The sequence below is a fragment of the Falco biarmicus genome, chromosome 3 (assembly GCF_023638135.1).
Source record: "Falco biarmicus isolate bFalBia1 chromosome 3, bFalBia1.pri, whole genome shotgun sequence".
In the NCBI taxonomy this organism is placed as follows: Eukaryota; Metazoa; Chordata; class Aves; order Falconiformes; family Falconidae; genus Falco; species Falco biarmicus.
Window position 1 is genome coordinate 98,033,147 of NC_079290.1, and position 19,017 is coordinate 98,052,163.

At 44.4% G+C, this 19,017-nt stretch overlaps 1 protein-coding gene across 3 annotated transcripts in view; it reads right to left on the reverse strand.

Moving 5' to 3' along the window:
- JARID2 (jumonji and AT-rich interaction domain containing 2) overlaps nt 1-19,017 on the reverse strand; it is a 100,155-nt gene that overhangs the window by 59,132 nt on the left and 22,006 nt on the right. Inside the window, exon 2 of one of the 3 annotated variants that reach the window (XM_056331035.1) lies at nt 5,900-6,070. Coding sequence is in view for 1 of the 3 variants with exons in the window: in XM_056331034.1 (XP_056187009.1) it covers nt 4,064-4,172 (109 nt within the window). In the remaining 2 variants the exon portion in view is untranslated. Of the gene's footprint in view, nt 1-4,063; nt 4,185-4,666; nt 4,804-5,899; nt 6,071-19,017 lie in introns of those variants that run through there. The other 2 variants (XM_056331036.1, XM_056331034.1) reach the window with 2 other exon arrangements.

Consider the following 19,017-nt stretch of genomic DNA (forward strand, 5'->3'; position numbering starts at 1 on the left):
CGGTTTCTGCCTTTGCCAGAATATCTTACACTGCCCACCTGGGCACTGAACACCGTGGGCAGCAAGGTTGTGAAGTGTTGCTGCTGCCATCGCAGCTCTTGGATTTTATGCCAGCAGGTCATCCATAATCAATGTCCAGCTATGCCAATACCTATATACAGAGTTAAAACATTCCTCCTCATTTTAACAGAAAAACAGCTCGCCGAGGGACTCGGAGTGGGTCTGTGGCAAATATAAAGGCTGAGCTACAAGACGAGTCTCCCGTTTCAACGAGTTCATTTCATCCTGCGGCTTTTTGCAGGAGTAGATACCGGGATCATTAACAGCAGAAAGGGGCCCCACAACGGGAAGAGCAAGGTAAAAACTTTGATTCAGCTGTAGTGCTACACACAGGCTACTCCGTCTTGCACTCAGCGGCTCTTCCCACCTCGTGTCCCGTGCAGGCACACGCTGATATGAAACTAACCTCAGCTGCATGCCTGGAGGGATGGCCCTCCAGCAGCACTCCCATCCCCTGGGAAGGGATAAAGCCATGGTGTTGGTCACCAGGCTCTCTCCGTGTATTTCACACATGTGCTGTTCACTGTGAGCCCATATATTCACTTCTCCCTGCCAAAACTGATTAAATTACTCTCATCCTAAACCACTGCGAGAGTTCCTTACCAACCCAGAGCAGCAAATTCCACAGCTGGACTAACTGGTTGCACATACACAAAGTATCTCATACTTTACGTTTCAATGTTACTCCTAACTTCAAAATTTAAACGACTTGGAAACTGTAAGACTACAGTTACTAAATGCAAACATATCTTTATTAAAAGGTTTGTAATATTAAGACCCAACACTCTAAAGTTTATTCTTGTGTTGTCAATCCATCCTAAAATTTTAGTCTCAAATACCAAATGACTTAAAATTGATAAAAAGTCTTCTTCCAATATCTTAAACAAATCTCCGTGTTTTAATATTACTCTGGAATTATAAAAACTAACCCAGACTGCAAAGCAGCTCATGTTTTTGGACAGTGTCAGCATTTCATTGTTTTGCTTCCAAGCCTAATCAAGTTGCCATCCTATTTAATGTGTTTACTCCGATCTGGTGAGCAGTGTCTCTGCGGTGGGCAATGTGCTCCCTTGGAAGGCTGGTGCTTAGAGAGCGTGATTGATGGCATCACCGGCTCTCAAAGTCCAGCGTACCCACTGATACTAGAGTAGCACGCAAGCGTACCTTCTGCCCCATTAAAAGCTAGGCAAATAGGTGTTTTCTAACATGCCCAAAATCAAGAGCTCCCACGTTTCTGACTGTGGGGACTCTCCCACTGTAATGGAAAACCTCTGCAGGTATCTACTGGCACAGGCAAACCTCTCCTATTAAGACTCCAGAGAGAAGGCTGGGACCAAAGGCCCCCAAGCCTACCACCCAAACAAGGTGTTTAAAAAAATCAAAAGGCTGTTTAAAAGCAAACTGCACGAGGACTGGGGCACTGAGATTTACTGAAGTTCAGATAAACATGCTATAGTGTGATTTTCTATTTCGGTTTTGCTCAGTTGTAATAAATCATTGGATCGTTAAGTCATTGCAGTACTCAAAGAAAAACGAACAGTCACACGTTTTGCAGAACAGTTAGAAGAGCCTGAAAACTCAATTTGTGAGATCTCAATTAACCATCTTTATTTAGGAATCCCTGAAATTCTCTAGCATGTAACTCCCAGAGGCCTGACTTAATTAGAAAATTGATCATGGGAAAACTTCTTAAAATGTAGGCTCCTAATCATAGCCTCCCTGTTATCACCTTTTGCCAAAGATCTATGGCTCACAGGGAGTTGTTTCTCCTTCCCCCTTTAACCCTATATTATTCCACTCACAATATTTTTAACCTGTAAATAATTACAGAGAGTAAAGGTAACTTAAATGCACTGTAACAGAAGCTGTTTAAAAAAATTTGATCAGAGGCAGAAAATACAATAAAAGTGAAAGCTGTTGTACAACCACACAGAGATGACACGCTTGTATCTATGCGTGCTGCTGAAATATACTAATTATGCCTCTGGCAAAGGGCATACGGGCTCCTTCAAAGAAGCTATTTAAAGATAAGAACACTGCAGACAAACACTTCAGAGATATCTGTGCTATTCCCTTCCTTCTTGCGTTGGAAATTCTAGGTCACAATTTAAAAAAAAAATAATAATAATAAAAATTAAAAAGGATTTTAAAATAATAGAAAGCAGGGGAGCCTTGCCAAATCTGGTCAGCTAGATGCATTCCAGGGTGCTCAAATATTCATCAACTCTTAACAGCCTTTTCATTCTGCTCCGCTTACCTTTTAAGAAGTAATTAGTACATTGTGTTATCAAATCAAAAGTTCAAAACCCAAACTACTTAAGAACATGTCTAAAGCCCCTAGTGTTCTGGATAATGAAACCAAGCAGGTCCTCTTGGTTAAATTACCTTGTTTTGAAATAACAGGATGCTAGGGAAAAAAAGTAAAAGTGGTTTGAATCATTAGATTTTCTGATAAGTAGCAGAAGGCCAGGTAATTGGGATTTCTTTTCCCATGTATGGGACCTTACGTACGCTGAGGGCATTTCTTCAGCATTGCTGCATGATAGTACTGCTCCATCACACAGAGAATTCAGCTGCTGCCACTTAAAATACCACCCACCACCACCACCCCAGAGTACTGAAAAGTGAACTGGTGGTGGTGATGAGATTTTTAAATTTCTCTGTTTAAAAATAGAAAATGAAAGTACATGCTGACATAGTGCGACAAATTTACACTGTGCTTCTGACACCGCTGCTGGGTATGGTGGGACGAGGACAGAGACGTGACCACAGAGCTGCCTTCCCACCACTCCTGGAGAAGACTCCCTTGCCAAAGGAAAGCTTTGATCATGAATGCAGGGGCTATACGATCAGAGCATTTTGAAGAACTAGGACCTAAGACAGTCCTAACTTAAAAAAAAAATAACAATTAAAAAAAAAATCACACAAACTTGGGGATTTACTGTCCTGGATCTAATCACTACTACGCTTACTACTAAACAATTTGCAAAGTGGGGAACTGTGAGTGTGCTCTTATGTCCATGTAATTGTATGTCACATTTTATCATGAAAGCACAAACAGCCAGGGCTGGACAGACATATCTGGACAGAAGACAGAACAACCACAAGTCCCACCACGCAAGCAATTTTGAATCCCTCAACACTTCAGCAAATAACAGCACAGAGGTTCAAAACCAAAACAAACTGCATCCAAAAAAATCAGAAGTCTTCCCTACGGAGGGTTTAAGTAAGCTGCTGGCTCTTCCCTCTCCAAGCTCTCTGGGTGCCACCAGCCGAGCAGCACCAAACCAAGCCTGTCAGCGCCCTGCAAGGCCCCTCGTGGGACCTCCTGGAGCTGGGCTGGATGTACCAGCAGGCTGCTACATGAACTCCCTGCAAGTATATTAGGAACCAACTTCCATGTCCTTTTTTCCAACAGGCACACCAAATGACCCAGCCACCTGGAGCTAAACCTCCCCAGGGATCAAACGGGCACCACCTCAGGCAGGCAGGACACAGCAGTTCAGAGAGGGAAGGCAGAATCATGCCAATACCGCTCTCAACAACCCTATTCCTTCTCCCTCCAAGCCACAGCCACTCTTCCTGCTCCTCCACAAACACATTCAGGTAGCAGATTTCCCCGTTTATACTGGTCCTCGTCTGGCTTTATACAGGAGTAATGGAGCAATAAGCTTGTGGAGGTGCTGAAACAGCTGACAGCTTCCCCTTTCTGCTTTTCTTCAGCCTGTTTAAGCAGACCAAGAACATGCCATGTGTAGCACTCAAAGCAGATTTTCCCTCGTGGTTTTTAATATAATTGTAATTGGGATCTTGCCGTCTGAATGCACGTGTTGTCTGAAATATACGAGTACCCTGCATACTGAAGAAATTAGGAATGAATTGCAAGTTCTTAATTGACAATACAAAACATCAATTATTCTACAGATGAATAACAAAGAAGAAAATTACAGGTGCAAGAGCTAAACAGCCACTGATTAAAATAGAAATAAAAAACCCAACAAACCTTCTGAATGAAGCACTGGAAGAGGACAAAAGTACCCATGCTTCCCATTTACATTGTTAAAGCACAATGCTAAGAGATAGTAGGAAATAAAAATGGAGACAGGCCACATCCCCACACAGGTTGCCTTTCTTTAAGTGCAAGTGCCTTCAAAGCTATAAATACCACATGCTTAGTTAGCAAGCAGAGGAAACAAGCGTGTGAATGCAGCCATGTGTGCTCACACACACACACACACACACCCCATCTGAATTTTCCCACCAACAACTGTGGCAGTTGGCCCAGATCACAGCAGTGACATGCTGCCAACAGACTGATCAACCTCACAGCAGACTAAATTAGAAATACATTTCCACAGATTAGATTTCAGAGGACTGTGATGCCGCTTTAAACACCATTAGATTCTGCTCTTTGCAATCCTTTAAACAAACACAAAAGCTAGCAAACTAGCCCCCCTCCATCCCCTCCACCCACTCGCTTTACCAGAAGTCCCAGCAGGGTGGAGGCTCTATATTGGACCAGAGTCAAGACAGATAAATTACCAACCAGTCTAAAGCTACCACTAGCCTAAAATCTCACAGAACAGAATAAAAAAGGAAATCAAACCATGCTGCGTTAAGGTGAGAAAGTCTCAGCAGGAAGATACAGGTGGTGCTGTGACCAGTGCTGCTCACAGATGCAACAGAAACCTCAGAACTGGAAAGGGGAGTTCAAACACAAGCTTTGAAGGGTCCAATCCACGAGGTAAGACTTCTGCAAACAAGCCCTATCTGTAACAAATGCACACCCGAGGTAAGACTTCTGCAAACAAGCCCTATCTGTAACAAATGCACACCCTTTCAGCAGGTAACGGGGCAAAACAACAGCAAGAGGCATCGTTCCAGCACATCAATGATGGAGCAGTAACTCGCTAAGGGGGGGGGGGGGGGGGGGGGGGGGGGGGCGGCGGACGAACGGGGGACGGGGGGCGGTGTCTGCCAAAAGAGAAACCTGCCACAACAGCTGATATGAGAACTGGGAGATTAAACTGAAAGATGCTGTTTTCATCACATGACTTGGGACACAGGCCCATAGAAAGTCCCAGGAAAAGTGACCACTCTGGTGAGTGGTCTCCTTCTTTAGCTTAGTCAGGACAGTCAACTGTATACCTCACGCTAAGGTCCCCGAGTCTGACACGCAGGCTCACAAATACACACCAGTGATCCCAGACACACGCCATCCAGTTCCAGCCAGGCTCAGGCACCTGTTACCGTGAGATAATGCAGGTATCTCGCTGTACAACTTCAGAAACCTCATCTGCACTTGGGTTGCAGAGCGGAGGAGCTCACCTGTTTTAATTACCACCACGGGAACAGTCCAGCTCCTGGAGCAACCAAGAACAGCAGCAACCCCTCCACCCACTGTCAGATGAAAAGCCTCACTCAAATTGAAAAACACAGGACAGTGAATAGGTAGAGAAGGGGAATTTCCAACCAGGTACCTCCTCTTGCAGGAATAAGTACTCAGGCAAGTTACACACTTCTTCAGTTTCTAGTCAGGCAAAACAAAGGAGGATGCGGGGGGACTTAGGAGAGCTAGACAAAACCCCATTCAGGACAACAGAGCGTCAAGCATAAAAGAAATTTCCTTTTGCATTACTACTGGCCTCATTTTATGGTCTTTACAACCACGAACTCAAATGCTTCTGCTGCAGATACAGTCAAATGGCTGAGACTTGAAATGCATGCAATATATTCAAGCGCAGCACCAGTACATTTGTGTGGCTGCTACTTAGTGTGTGGTGCCATGGCTCATTCTTCGAATGAGACTGTCCCCCTTCAGCAGCTACAAGACTCCTACCTCGAAGACAGAGGAATGTGAGAAAATCTTCTGTCTTGGGCTTCCTTTTGGAGAGGTCAGAAATCTGAGTGGCAGGAGGGGGGTAACAACGGCTCCACTATCTTTATTGGAGTTGTGCTGGGACTGTTTGGCTGGGACTGAGCAAACTTCCTTTGTGCTTGCAGCCTTGGCCTGTGGAAACAAGAGCATATCAGAAGCACGTTAGGCTGAACTTGCAGAAGAGACATCAGAATATAAAAATTCACCATTAAAAAAAAAAGGGGGGGGTTGGGTGGGTGGAGACAGGGCGATCTGAATCCACCTCCCACCAGTATCATATTCCTACTTGGGGTCCACTGCGAAGGCAGTATTTTATTTGCCTTACCCTCTGGTAACTTCTGCAACAATTTGGAAAACCAGAAAGGGAACATCTTGACTATAAAATCTGTGACTACTATTTCATATGTTCCAAATATTTTCTTGCACATCTTACGATTACAGTTTACCATTCACTTGTTTGGAGATTAAATCTGTATTTTGCACCATAAAAATGTCTTTTTTTAAAAAAAGTGTCAGTGTTCTTTGCTACTTGTTTTTAATTAATCTACAAATGAGGTTTATTTTAGACCCATTAAAATTTTCACATATTCCAATCTGCTAGGATACTATTTACATGATAAAATACACATTAGTAGATAAAAGTATCTATGTTAGCACCCAGTTCTACAAAAACAAATCAATACTTTCAAGGAAAGCTATTTTTGTTCCCTGGGCCACAGCCTAGAAAACAGTAAAGCAAGGAGGTCTGGGGTGGGGGTAAGCAGTAGTTATGACCAGTTTATAAGAATGAAGGACATGCACGGAGTGAATCTGCCTCAGTCCCGCTACTGGGTGATGGACTGACACCCTCTGCTAAGTTTTAGAGCATGGCCGGGTATGGCTGTAGGAAATTAACTGATGCGGGTGGTTTTGGCAGTCAGGATGCAAATTATTTCAAGCCTATCTGAAGGCTCTGATTAACTGCTAGGTGGCAATGAATATGATTTTCTTTAATACGTCCAGAACACAAATTGGTATTAGGGAAAGCGCTTTGGGGCAGGACAGATACCCGGAGGGGGTCTCACTAGGAACCTGGCTCGGCTCAGCATTTAAGAACATGCTAATTTCTCACTTAAGCAACTAGGATTCTAATTACGATCTTTATTACAGCTTCAAAAAGGAGAGAAGCTACTGAAAGAACTTAAAACCTCATTGAGAAAGCATGCAATTTTATGTCATTTTCTTCCCTAATAGCAGAGTATTTACATAATGTCAAACTGAAACATGTATCAAATAACACTGAAGGAAAAGCCAGGTCTCGTCACTCCACAGCAGGCTTGACTTCAGGAAAGCATAGCTATCGTTCAGTGTGGATGAAACACCTAAGAGGCAAATCTCTTCTTTTGCACAGACATGAAACTTAAATAGCTAGGTAAGAAGAACAGGCTTGTTACTGCATTTTAAACTCCCACAATTTTGTGGCCAAAACAGAAAAAAGAAAAAAAAAAAGAAGTTGAAAATCCCAGCAGTGTTTGTATATGTATACACACATCCCCTAACGACAACAGAGAACAAAAGTAACATTCAGCAATTTTCTCCCTAAACTTTGTATAAAATTGTCCACGTTCTAATTATCCAGCCCCCACTTACCCAAACAACAAACACCACCAGCCACTCTTACTGCTTATTTTCATCTCCTTAATAGCAAATATAACATGATGGTTATAATTATTTTTTTTATCACAGTGCTTATAATTTGTGAACTGGAACTAAAAGACTATTGAACACATACATTTTGTTGTATCTATGAACAAACTATCTTCCCGGAATTGAAGTCTTGTATACACCCAAAATTGCTCAGATTGCCTTGCAAAGCCCTACTCCATCAAGTAGACGAAGGACTCCCACACAGGATGAATGGGATTTTAATTTCAAACAACTACATTTCTATCACCGAAATCACACATGCAGCCAGAGAAAAATGCTTTGTGTTGGCTTCTGCTCTGCAAAAAACATACACTTTCTCGCCAGACACCATACTATAAAGGTTAGCAAGCAACCCTGCCTGCTGCTGTCATCTGCACAGCAAATTCTGCCCATCGATGTGCTTCTTCAGCTGGGCTGTCAAGACACACTGTGCACTCACCACACCTCTGAAACTACCTGCTCAAAACTCCTGTGATCAAAGATAAGCAGGGGGGAGGATTCTGCAATGACCACCACCCCAAAAAGTAAAGGATAAGTCTGTTTCATGGTTCAAGATTAACCCTTTGTAGCAAGGATCGGCCAGGGCTGTTTGCAGCATCCCCATATTGGTCCCTAGAGCATTGAAAGAGGATTAGGGAATGACTTATAGGTTCGGCACAGACACGAAATGAATTAGTGAATTGAAAGTACTTTTGGTTCAGTCTGTCTTTGAAAACACACTCTCTGCTAGCCATCCTCCCCCAGTACAACCAATTCCCTGCTTGTTCTGCGGGCACACGGCCTGGCAGCGTCCCTGGCTCTTTGCTACCTACCACGCTCCCACCAGTGACCCTTCGTTTCAGTGAGGACAGTGAAAATGCCAGATCTTTCCTCCACCCAGCTTCAGGCTATGGCTATGAACTTTTGCCACTTCCCCAGGGAGGCTGTGGAGACTTCTTGCTGTTACGGTCAGATGTGTCTGAGATACTTCTCCTCTCACACCTCTGTTGATGTTTGCTGTACTTCCTCCTGCTTAGTTTGAGCTCACCAGTGACACAAAAACAGCCCTGCTCCTTTTGAAACATCCGGTTTTTTTATTAAAACCCTGAGGATTTACAGGGCATAAGCAGCACCAACTTGATTTACAAATACTAGTAAACAAAGGCACCCTTTTGTGACTGCAGCATTATTTAGGTTTCTGCCACAATTACTGTTCTTTGCATGGATAGGCATGTGCTACACAGGCTTCTACTTCAATGCCTTAAGGTGTACAGAGGGAGCTATGAGCAAGAAGCAAGTAATTCTGTAGCTACAACACATTGGGATGAGGCACAATGTTAGGAAACAAAAGCCAAGCTTTTAAGCAGTCTTTGCTCCAGATTTGCGTGAAGATGACCAGTTTCAAACATGGGCCAGGCAAAGGAAAAACACACAAACACACACGATTGAAAACATAGGTAACAAAACTTTGCTTGTGAAGGAGTATATGCATCTTAATAGCCTCCTATGCGCCCATGAAAACCTCTAGAAGTATAAACTAGTGATTTGGGGCACAGTTTCACATTACACTTAATCCAATGTAAGTGTGAAGCTGCTGCCAAAAGGGAAAGTACCACCCCCTCCATCACAGGTAAGGCAGATGAAGCACAGCTGCCCATCGTACTCACTCATGCACCAATTCTGAGCAAGGCAGAATAGGTAAGGAAGTGATGAAAGCGCTCAGAATTTTGTGTGTATGATGTTGTCTATGTAGACTTTAGTAAAGCCTTTGACACCATTTCCCACTGCGTTCTCCTGGAGAAACTGGCTGCTGGTGGCTTGGATGGGCGTACTCTGCGCTGGGTGAAAACTGGCTGGGTGAATGCAGTGACATCCAGGTGGTGGCCGGTCACAAGTGGCGTTCCCCAGGCTCAGCGCTGGGGCCAGGCCTGGTTAATGTCTCCATCAATGACCTGGACGAGGGGATCGAGCGCTCCCTCAGTAAGCTGGAGGCGACACCAAGCTGGGGGGAGTGTTGATGGGCTGGGGGGCAGGAGGCTCTGCAGGGGGGTCTGGGCAGGCTGGGCCGATGGGCCGAGGCCACTTGTAGGAGGTTCAACACGGCTCCGTGCCGGGTCCCACACCCGGGTGACACCCACCCCCCGCAGCGCTGCGGGCTGGGGGCTGGGAACTGCCCGGCGGGGAAGGGCCGGGGGGGCCGGTCAGCAGGCGGCTGGGCATGAGCCCCCAGCGTGCCCAGGTGGCCAAGGGGGCCAGCAGCACCCTGGCAGGTGTCAGCAATAGTGTGGCCAGCAGGACCCGGGCAGTGACCGTCCCCTGTGCTGGGCACTGGTGAGGCCGCACCTTGAGCCCCGGGCTCAGCTCTGGCCCCTCACTGCAGGGGGGCACTGAGGGGCTGGAGCGTGACCAGAGCGGGGCAGGGGCTGGGGCAGGGGCTGGGGGGGGAGGCTGGGGGAACCGGGGGCTTCAGCCTGGAGAGGAGGGGGCTCGGGGGGACCTTATGGCTCTCTACAACTCCCTGCAAGGAGGCTGCAGGAGGTGGGGGTTGGTGTCCTCTCCCAGGTAACAAGCAACAGGACAAGAGGGAACGGCCTCAAGCTGTGCCAGGGGACGTTTAGATTGGGGATCAGGAAAAATTCCTTCACCAAAAGGGCTGTCAAGCTCTGGAACAGGCAGCCCAGGGAGGTGGCTGAGTCGCCATCCCTGGAGGTGTTTAAAAGACCTGTAGATGTGGTGCTCAGGGACATGGTTTAGTGGTGGCTTGGCAGTGTTAGGTTAATCGTTGGACCCAATGATCTCACAGGCCTTTTCCAACCTAAACGATTCTATGTTTCTACAAACACGTAACTCCACCCATGTGGCTTTGCTCTTTGCTTGTTAATACAACAGTTCCTGCTGGAATGACCTATTTTGCGTGCGTTTGGCAACAGGAGGCAGACTGGCACAAATGACAAAATGAACAACAAAAATCCTGTTTGCATCCCAAAATAAAGTGCTCACTCTGTCCTCATCCAAAGGGTATACATTACATAAGATCTGCAAATACCAAGCAGAAAAAATTTTGCAAGAAGAGGGAAGCACTCAAAATAATACCGCAGCTAAACATCATGCAAACACCCAACACAGCCAGAAATATCCAGACTATTTAAAAATAAATAGTAATTCACCTTCTCCCAGCAGAATGTTATTTTTCTTCTACTGCCTTTGAGAGATGACTTTGAGCACCTAATTATGACACAAATTTCAAAAAATCTTCAGCCTGAGGAAACCTCACCTCCTTTTGGTACACTTCTCTTCTACTGTACCTACTGTTCAGGTCCAAGACAGCAAACTACAGCCAGAGACTAACTACAATTCCACAACCAAAATACCCTGAGTGTACAAACTCAGACTAGGCTACAAAACATTTCTCTCCAACAGAAAATACACTTTCTGAAGATTTTCCAAACTGGAATTTATTTTTAGCTGCATATTTTAAGCAAGTCTTTATAATACATTATTTATAATAGATATAACACATATAAATAATACATTCTTTATAATCAAAACACTACAGTTTGTGTTAGCTAAAAATACTTCAGATATGTCTTTTAAGAGACAGTATCTTAGCACCATTGCTTTTCGCTTGTAGAAAAGGACATGTTTAGGAAGAAAATACCTACTACACAAAGGTGGACTTTTCTTTGCAAAGCAAAGCTCAGTAATACCAGCCTGTGTTAAATTTAGTAAATGTTAATACTCTAGGTAACAGCACATGCTGTGTTAGTTACAAACTAAGTATTAAATTATCACTATGCAAGATTTAGTTGTACGTCGGTACAAAAATCTGGCTATTTTCAGTTTATTACACCGTAACTCCTAAGCGAAAGCAAAGCGTAAGTACTATAAAACATACACAAAGAACAATATGCACAATTATATATGTATATCCATACTAATCTATTTATAGCAAATTCTGGGGTTGAGAGGCTGTCGCCATACCTATGCATCTCAACTGGGAAAAGATTTGCAAAACAAACTTTTTCAAACATCCTCTAATCTCCAGCAATCTGCAGGTTTTCACTAAACTTCTTGCATGTTGTGTACTACAATATATGCTTGCTGTTTGGTCTTGCAACCTTTCACTTACTCCTTGAACCTCACTTTTGCCTTCATTATTTCCTGCTTTTCCACAGCCTGATGTTTATGTTCTTTTTCTTTATAATGGCACCACTGGAGTTAGATTTCCAAACTCTATAGGAACCAAAGCTTAAGTGGGTGCTTGAGTGTCAGTTTTGTGATTAATTCCATTTCCCTTTTCAATGCAGTGTGGTTTTCTCTTTCTGAGCTGCTAGTGAGCAGCCTGCAAACTACAAGCAAAGGAATCTGTGCCTCTGTCTTTCTAAAAGCAGCACTGATATTTGGTTACTTTGCTTTTGTTGCTTCTCCTCCTGAGAAACTGCAACGTATTTGTAGATACTTTTATCACATCAAAATCACTACTACTAACTATTAGTAATGAGCTGGTATTAGTTTTCACCAAACACTAGGTAGATAAGAATACAGACTTGCTGCCTGATCTAAGGCTACCTGTTGAGGAACCATCCTCTATCAAAACACACCTTTAAACAGGGGGAGTTTGGGTTTCCTGTTATTGCTCAGTCTTTGAAGTTCTCACATCTCCTTCAGTACTAACCCTCTCAATCTGGGCAGCAGAAACTCAGTGCACCACAAATTTACTACTTTTTTTCCCCCCCCCCCCCCCCATTCAGGGGTTTGTCCTTGCATGGGTACAGCTGAGCTAAGTTCTGTGAGACCTTTCCATGCTGCTGTCTTAACCTGACCATCCCATAGAGCTACACACAGTCACAGTCCAGCACCACAGCCGTCCTTCCATCAGCCACTAGCACCCATTACAGGGAAGGCTCTGGCACGGCCAGCTGCTCCACCTCGCTGATTTTTGCTTTTGTGCTGACCATTCGGTGCCAATATCATTAGAGTTTTCCCTCTGCTGGGTATCTGGGTTATTTATTTCCTTACTATGACACTTTGCTGGTTTGGTGAAATAAAATAGTTATCTCTGAGTTTTACTTGTCCCTACCCATGGCCTAAGTCAGGTTTGAAGTGCACAGTTTTTTGTTCTCATCAGTGCACAACACGCCTGTACGTGAAGATTCGTTTGTGTGTGCAGCTTTGTTTATTAAGGTAAACTTATCTGAAAGTGATAGGCTGTAGATATGTTCTGCCCTCCTTTTAAGAAAGACAAACAAACAAAAGTCATTTAGGCTTTAATAGCCAGGTGTCTGCTGGAGATCAGATGATTATCAAGGGTGTAATTTCCAGCTCAAACAAAATCAACCATGTGACAGGCACTTCTAGGCATGCAAAGCTTGGTGCTGGGCTTATCATTCTTCACGGGACAATAGGGAATTCCTTACCACTACCACTTGTGCCAGTGGGAAGCATGGCTAAGTTACATCTCACCCTTTCACTCCTGAGAACAAGCCCAAGACATTCACTGCAGAGAGTAACTTTCTAGACGATGACAATCTTCATGAGAACTCAAACCAAGCTGTCTACATCAACACTGCCAAAACTTAAATGAAACAAACTTTTTTCCCTCCACCTGTGAGGGTAAACATTACTTGGATAAGCAAAAATATTGGGGGGGGGGAAGAGACTGCCCTCAGAAAACAAGGAGATCTTGTTGGATGTCCCTAGAGCACACTTAAGTGCAAGTGTTAGCTCTGGTAGTACTAGGCTGTGTTTCTATCTATATATTCACATACCACTGCAACCCCTGTCCCCCAAGCTACAACATCAGGTGAATAAACAGCATCGCACCAAGAGCAGAAAAGAGGCATATGAACGAGTCCTTTGAACTGCATTTCCTCTCTCACATACCCCTAAGCTTCTGGGACAGTATTTTCTGCTTGTATCAGCAGAACCCGTTGCCCATTTCAACAACATGCTGGCTCAGTCATTACTGCCAGCAAGTTTGCAGTAGTGGAAATGGAGATTCAATCATCTTCTGTGTCTCCACACCTGCTTGTACCAGGAAGGAACTAGAGGGTAAGAGAGCTGGTCACTCCCATCCACGCAGATACCAAGTGGAGTTAACCAGTGCAAAGCGTGTGGCCACTCTAAGATGTGACTCCTTCAAAATTATCTGCAAGATCACGCAAACCAAGACACAACCCAGACCTGCAATTACTAGGTAGGAGCATTATTCTTAATGCTATCATCTGATTAGAAGAATTGGCATTAGTTTTCAGTAAATAAAACATTCCAGTAAGGTTGAACGCAAGAATCCTCAGAAGTTATTTTACTCAGCCCTATATTCGCTCCATCTTTTTTACCTGCTATGGTCTAAAAATTTTAAATTGGGCCTAAATTAACAACATGTTTTTAAACCAGTCTTAAATTCTCAAGTGAACAAATCAGAGTAAAATACTAAGCCCATCTCCATTCAATCCTTGATTACTGAGCCTAACAGAGCATGTTTCCGTAAATAACGCTTCTTGCTCTAAAACTTTAGCCACAATGAATGGATGCACATTTTCCTTTGGTGTTTGTGTTTTTGTTTTTTTGGTGGTGGTTTTTTGCATATATATTAAATGGGAAACGGTTTCCGAGAACCTCCTCTCCTGAAAAAAAACAATGGAAAGGTGCTTGGGAATAACATTTAATAAATGATAATTGAGCTAACCCATATGCTTAATGGCTAGTTCAAAGTACAGCTGGCAACTTAAACTTGTTTGCTAAAAACTGCTCAAATTATCATTAATTCTGGAATCACCTATTTCTCCTGACCATGCTCACAGATCACAAGAAGGTATTTACAGTCTCCAAAACCACCTCACTTCACGCAGTTTAGCAAACACACTTGTACCCAGTAAGTGAAATAGCTGGCTGTTAAAACTACACACAAGACAGCCTTGGGCAAAGTGGGAGTTCTTTAAAAGTCTCTGAACACTGTTTACCACCCACCACCACATTAACTGTGGAGGAACTGGACAATTCCAGCCACCATATATGAGCCTTGTATATACTCCACCTTGCACATACAAGTGGCTACAATGACATAGGGATGCAGATCTTGCCTGGCAGACTGAGGCCCGTACTAGATGGTGTCGAAGAAGTTGTAGAAAACTAGCACTACATTCAGATTTCAGCTACGGATCCAGGCAGTTCGGGTGTTTCAGTGGTCTAGATAACCTTGAGAGGTATGAATCACACTAGGTACTAAATGCCCTGGGTTTTGTCCTGAAACATCCATGGTGGCCAGGGAATTTTGACGCTACCCTGATGTAGCAGCAGTATTTCCCCACTGTGAACATGAGTCCCCTCTATAGACCTCAAGACACACAGAAGCAAAGAGGAACAAGAAACAACCCCAAAACCCAAAAGTGTAACTCATCAAGCTTGCAGCCCTCCTCCAGGAGCATGGGTCTTCTCTCATCCTACTGCTGCAACTGGTTTTATTTGGACCTGATGCAAAACCAGTCTATGCCTATCGTACACAATTTGCATCACTGTAGCCCTATGCACAGGGTCAAAAATGCTCTCATCATGCACAAATCAAAACAGGACCCCGAGTTACCACGGCGCAACTCCAGCACAATACAATTATGAAACCACACATCTGCCTTCAAGCATCTCAACAACGGGATGCTTCCAGCCCAGTCTCCACCAGCTGGAGAAAGACTGATTTAGATTTAAGTACATTAATCACCACCAGATACTCAAACATTTCCACCCATCCCATGTGCCGGTGGCTGTGGCAGGGTTTATCGGCTGCTGCCCAGCAGGAAGGAGCAGCGGGAGCATGACCAAATGAGGATATGGCAGCTGAATGAAGCTCCCAAGCTGTTTTCCTACAGTTAGCTGCCTTTGTCATCAGATCAGGCTACAGCAACTGTCCTACAGACTGTCCATAACCCAGGTCCAAAAGCTTATTCTTATTCTTCTGTACGTGTGGGATCTGGACAATCTATTTCAGCAAGATAATGGCTCTTTTAAATCATTTTCTCCAGGGTTGTCCCACCTGAGGTTGGACAGGAATTTTTTCTCCTCCACACAGGCATGTGGTGAGCTGTACGTGGCAATAGATGGCAGAAGAGATCCTTCTGAATCCTGGAGACAGGTGGTGCCACCCTTCCTTTGTCCTGCAATAGTTCTTAAAATTTCCTATTTTGGAGTAACTTCATCTCTAGTCTAAGAACATGAGCGCAGGCACGTCAACCTTCGACTGGCTATGGGTTGTACTCCAGTTGTGTCTACCCTACAATCTCACTGCAGGTTGCAATAAAGCCACCAAGGCTAAACCTCCAAATTCATCAGTCCACACAGGAATCTAACAACAACGCTGCAGACACTTCACTGTGGGTCCCACAAATGCTCCTTCCAAGGTCCTGGTTAGTACTGACACCCTTGCCACCACAGCCAACAGCATTCAACTGGGCCAGCTTAGATATGCTCACACAAGCTACAAATGTACACAGTAACACAAAAGCATCCTCATGAGAAGGGACAAGAGGCAGGAAAGTATTGCAGCAGTCCATTTTGGAGGGGGCTGGGTCCTTGATACATCTCTCTCTGTTGATCTTTGAGCTATGCATGCTGCACAGACTGTTGACTAGAGACAGCTCATGATGCAAGAAAAGACAAGTTAACTCTATGAGACTAAGCTACAGTGGAAGTCCCTGCATCAGTGCAAATAAGTGCCTGCATCAGTGCAAATAAGTGCTTATCAAATGGCACTCTGTACTGATTTCAACAGTACCGTCAGCTCCAACAGCTTCTGACTCCTCCCCACGCTCCCTCCTGTGCACAGCATGCTTCTGCTCCTGTGCCACGCTCTGGAGCCATTCTTCTTCTGCAGTGTTTTTCATCCCCATCTGCTACTTGGGTCTTTTCACCAGTGCCCCGCAAGCTGCTTACCCAAGTACAGTTGAGCACTGATACCTACAGATGTGCTTAGTAAATGAAGACTGGAGTTACTGGTTCCTGCATCCAGAAATGGTGGTTCACCCTCTTCCCTGGTGTTGTGACCCAAGACTCCCAAGCCCCAGCTTGAGGCAAACCCACCAGCACACACCAGCAAGTTTTACAGGAAGCACATCACCAAGGAGTGACTTTAGGCTAGGGCTGCCATTTTATGCCATGCTGTTGCACAGAGAAGAGCATCACCACATGCCAGAAAATTAAAACGCTAAACTATGGCAGCAGGAAAAAAAAAATAAAAATTAAGGAACTTGTTCACATTTGCTTGGGTTTTGATAATCACTACCATATGTCCTGACAAACTTTCCTTCAAGGAGAAAACCACAAAAATAAAATTACTTGTCCACATTAAACCCTGTCCCATGTGCTGGAGCTGAACTCCACACTAACACACACCTTCCACACCGGAGGAAGGATGTCCTCTCCTCTCCAGTTCCCTTGCACCGTCTCCATCTACTGGCAAAGAACTGGCAATGTCCTGCTGCAGGTGGAAGAGCAAAGCAATCCTCCTCGTTCTCCTACACGGAGTAAACCCACTGTGGGGGAAGCGTAGGGGTGAAAAATGCTCTCCCTTTGCACTTCACCTGCTCTCCAACACCCTCTCCTGTCTGTGCTGGATTACATGTAACCGGGACCTTGTTATCTACCACAAATATTTTTTTTTTCAAAAGCCTTTTTGGCCCTACAAAAAGATTTCCCACCCTATGGAAGCGAGCCTACAGAATGTTAAAACCTGCCCATTTTCATAAAACTTGAGCATTTCCCCCCTATTTAATTACACAGAAGTCAAAGCTGCTCAGCCCAACACACTGCACAACTTCAATATTCTTCTAGTATCATTTTCAGCGTTCTCAGACATCTGAGGGACATCTGCAAAACCTGTTTGCTTCCCAGTTCCCAACCAGGAGGCATTAAACAAAACCAGCACGGTTCAGATGACAGAGCTTCCCACTTCCTTACTCCTGCGACGCCCTCCGGCACTACCCGAAACCCTGGTTCCTGATAAATTCAGTGCTGCTCTTTGTTCCATATTCCTCTTCAAAACAGTTGCAGATTCAGATTGAATGGTGAATGATATGCCAAATAATACCCGAGACATCAGCAGCTCCCTCCCTAGTAATCTGACCAACTGCTAAAACTCAAGAGGATGCAAGATCAAAGCTGTGCGACTGAAGGAAAATTCTCTTTTCGCTTTGAACGGCCTTTTCTCTGCAATTGTGGTGTGTTGTTTTTTTGAAAATAAAGTTATTTTACAGATCATTTCATTCTTGTTTTCCAATCTCAGAAAAACATGAGCACCTGAACTCTAGCAATCTTTCACCTTTCCACTGAAAGCAACTTGCACTAGCCAGAAAGCCAGAGATTACTTCTGGCAGAGATGTCAGAAGTAACAGCGTATGGATCATTTTAGCCATCATCTGAATGGCTGAAAAACTTCCTATTCAATTAAGCCCCCCATTAATCCCTACCATTTGAACAAAATTTTCCATCTGCTGGCAGGAAGTGATAAAAGTCACACGGTCAGTAGGTTATGGGCATTTTAACCTCTTGTAGAGGTTGCAGCTTGCAATTTAACCACACCTGAAACCAGATATCTGCACTTCCCATGGGGCCAGCCTTGCAAAGGTTCCTCTACCATCTGGCTGTTACCAGGGGCTCAACATTTCTCCTGTAAAACTACAACGTTTAGATGCACAGTGACAAAGAAAAAAAAATAAAGATGCAAGACACCCTATATCTGCTGCACAGACCTTGTTCTGATAAGCAGCAAAGTGATCACTTGTGCATAAAACACCCATCAATCACACGCAGCATCTTGCCAAAAAGGATTACTAAATAGAAACACAGGGATGAGCTACTGGGGGGGGTGGGGGGGGGGGGGGTGGGGGTGGAAATCAATATATCCTATTACATTATTACATTACACCTACACAATCCTTCTATAATTCTGAAGATAAAAGACAACTTTATTAGTTGCCATCTCTACTTTTCAGTCTCTTGTGTTTTCCTGCTTTCCCACTGTAATTTTTTGCATTAAGTTCCTCTTGGAAGCAAACCAAGACCCTCTCCAGGCTTCCTCCCCAGGAGTCAAACAGCCCATTCTTGCAAGTCAATCAGGCAGACGCGGGCAATTGTCCCAGTAACTCAGTTCGTGCCTTCTTTCAAGCCATGCCACATCCTGCTACCAAAAGGGCCTGAAAAGGAAAGGGGCCATTCACCCCACACCTCTCCTTTGACGGACGCTAAATCCTACGAGACGGGGCTGGCTGGGCTGCGAGAGCACACTGTCTTTCTCTTCCTCCGGAATGCCAGATAAAGTAGTTGGGAACCAATGATATGGATGGGAACTATGGTAACAATGCCCGTGCCACCACCATCCTTCCCCACAGACTTCCTTTCTTTACCTGAAGCAGTAAGTACTGAATACT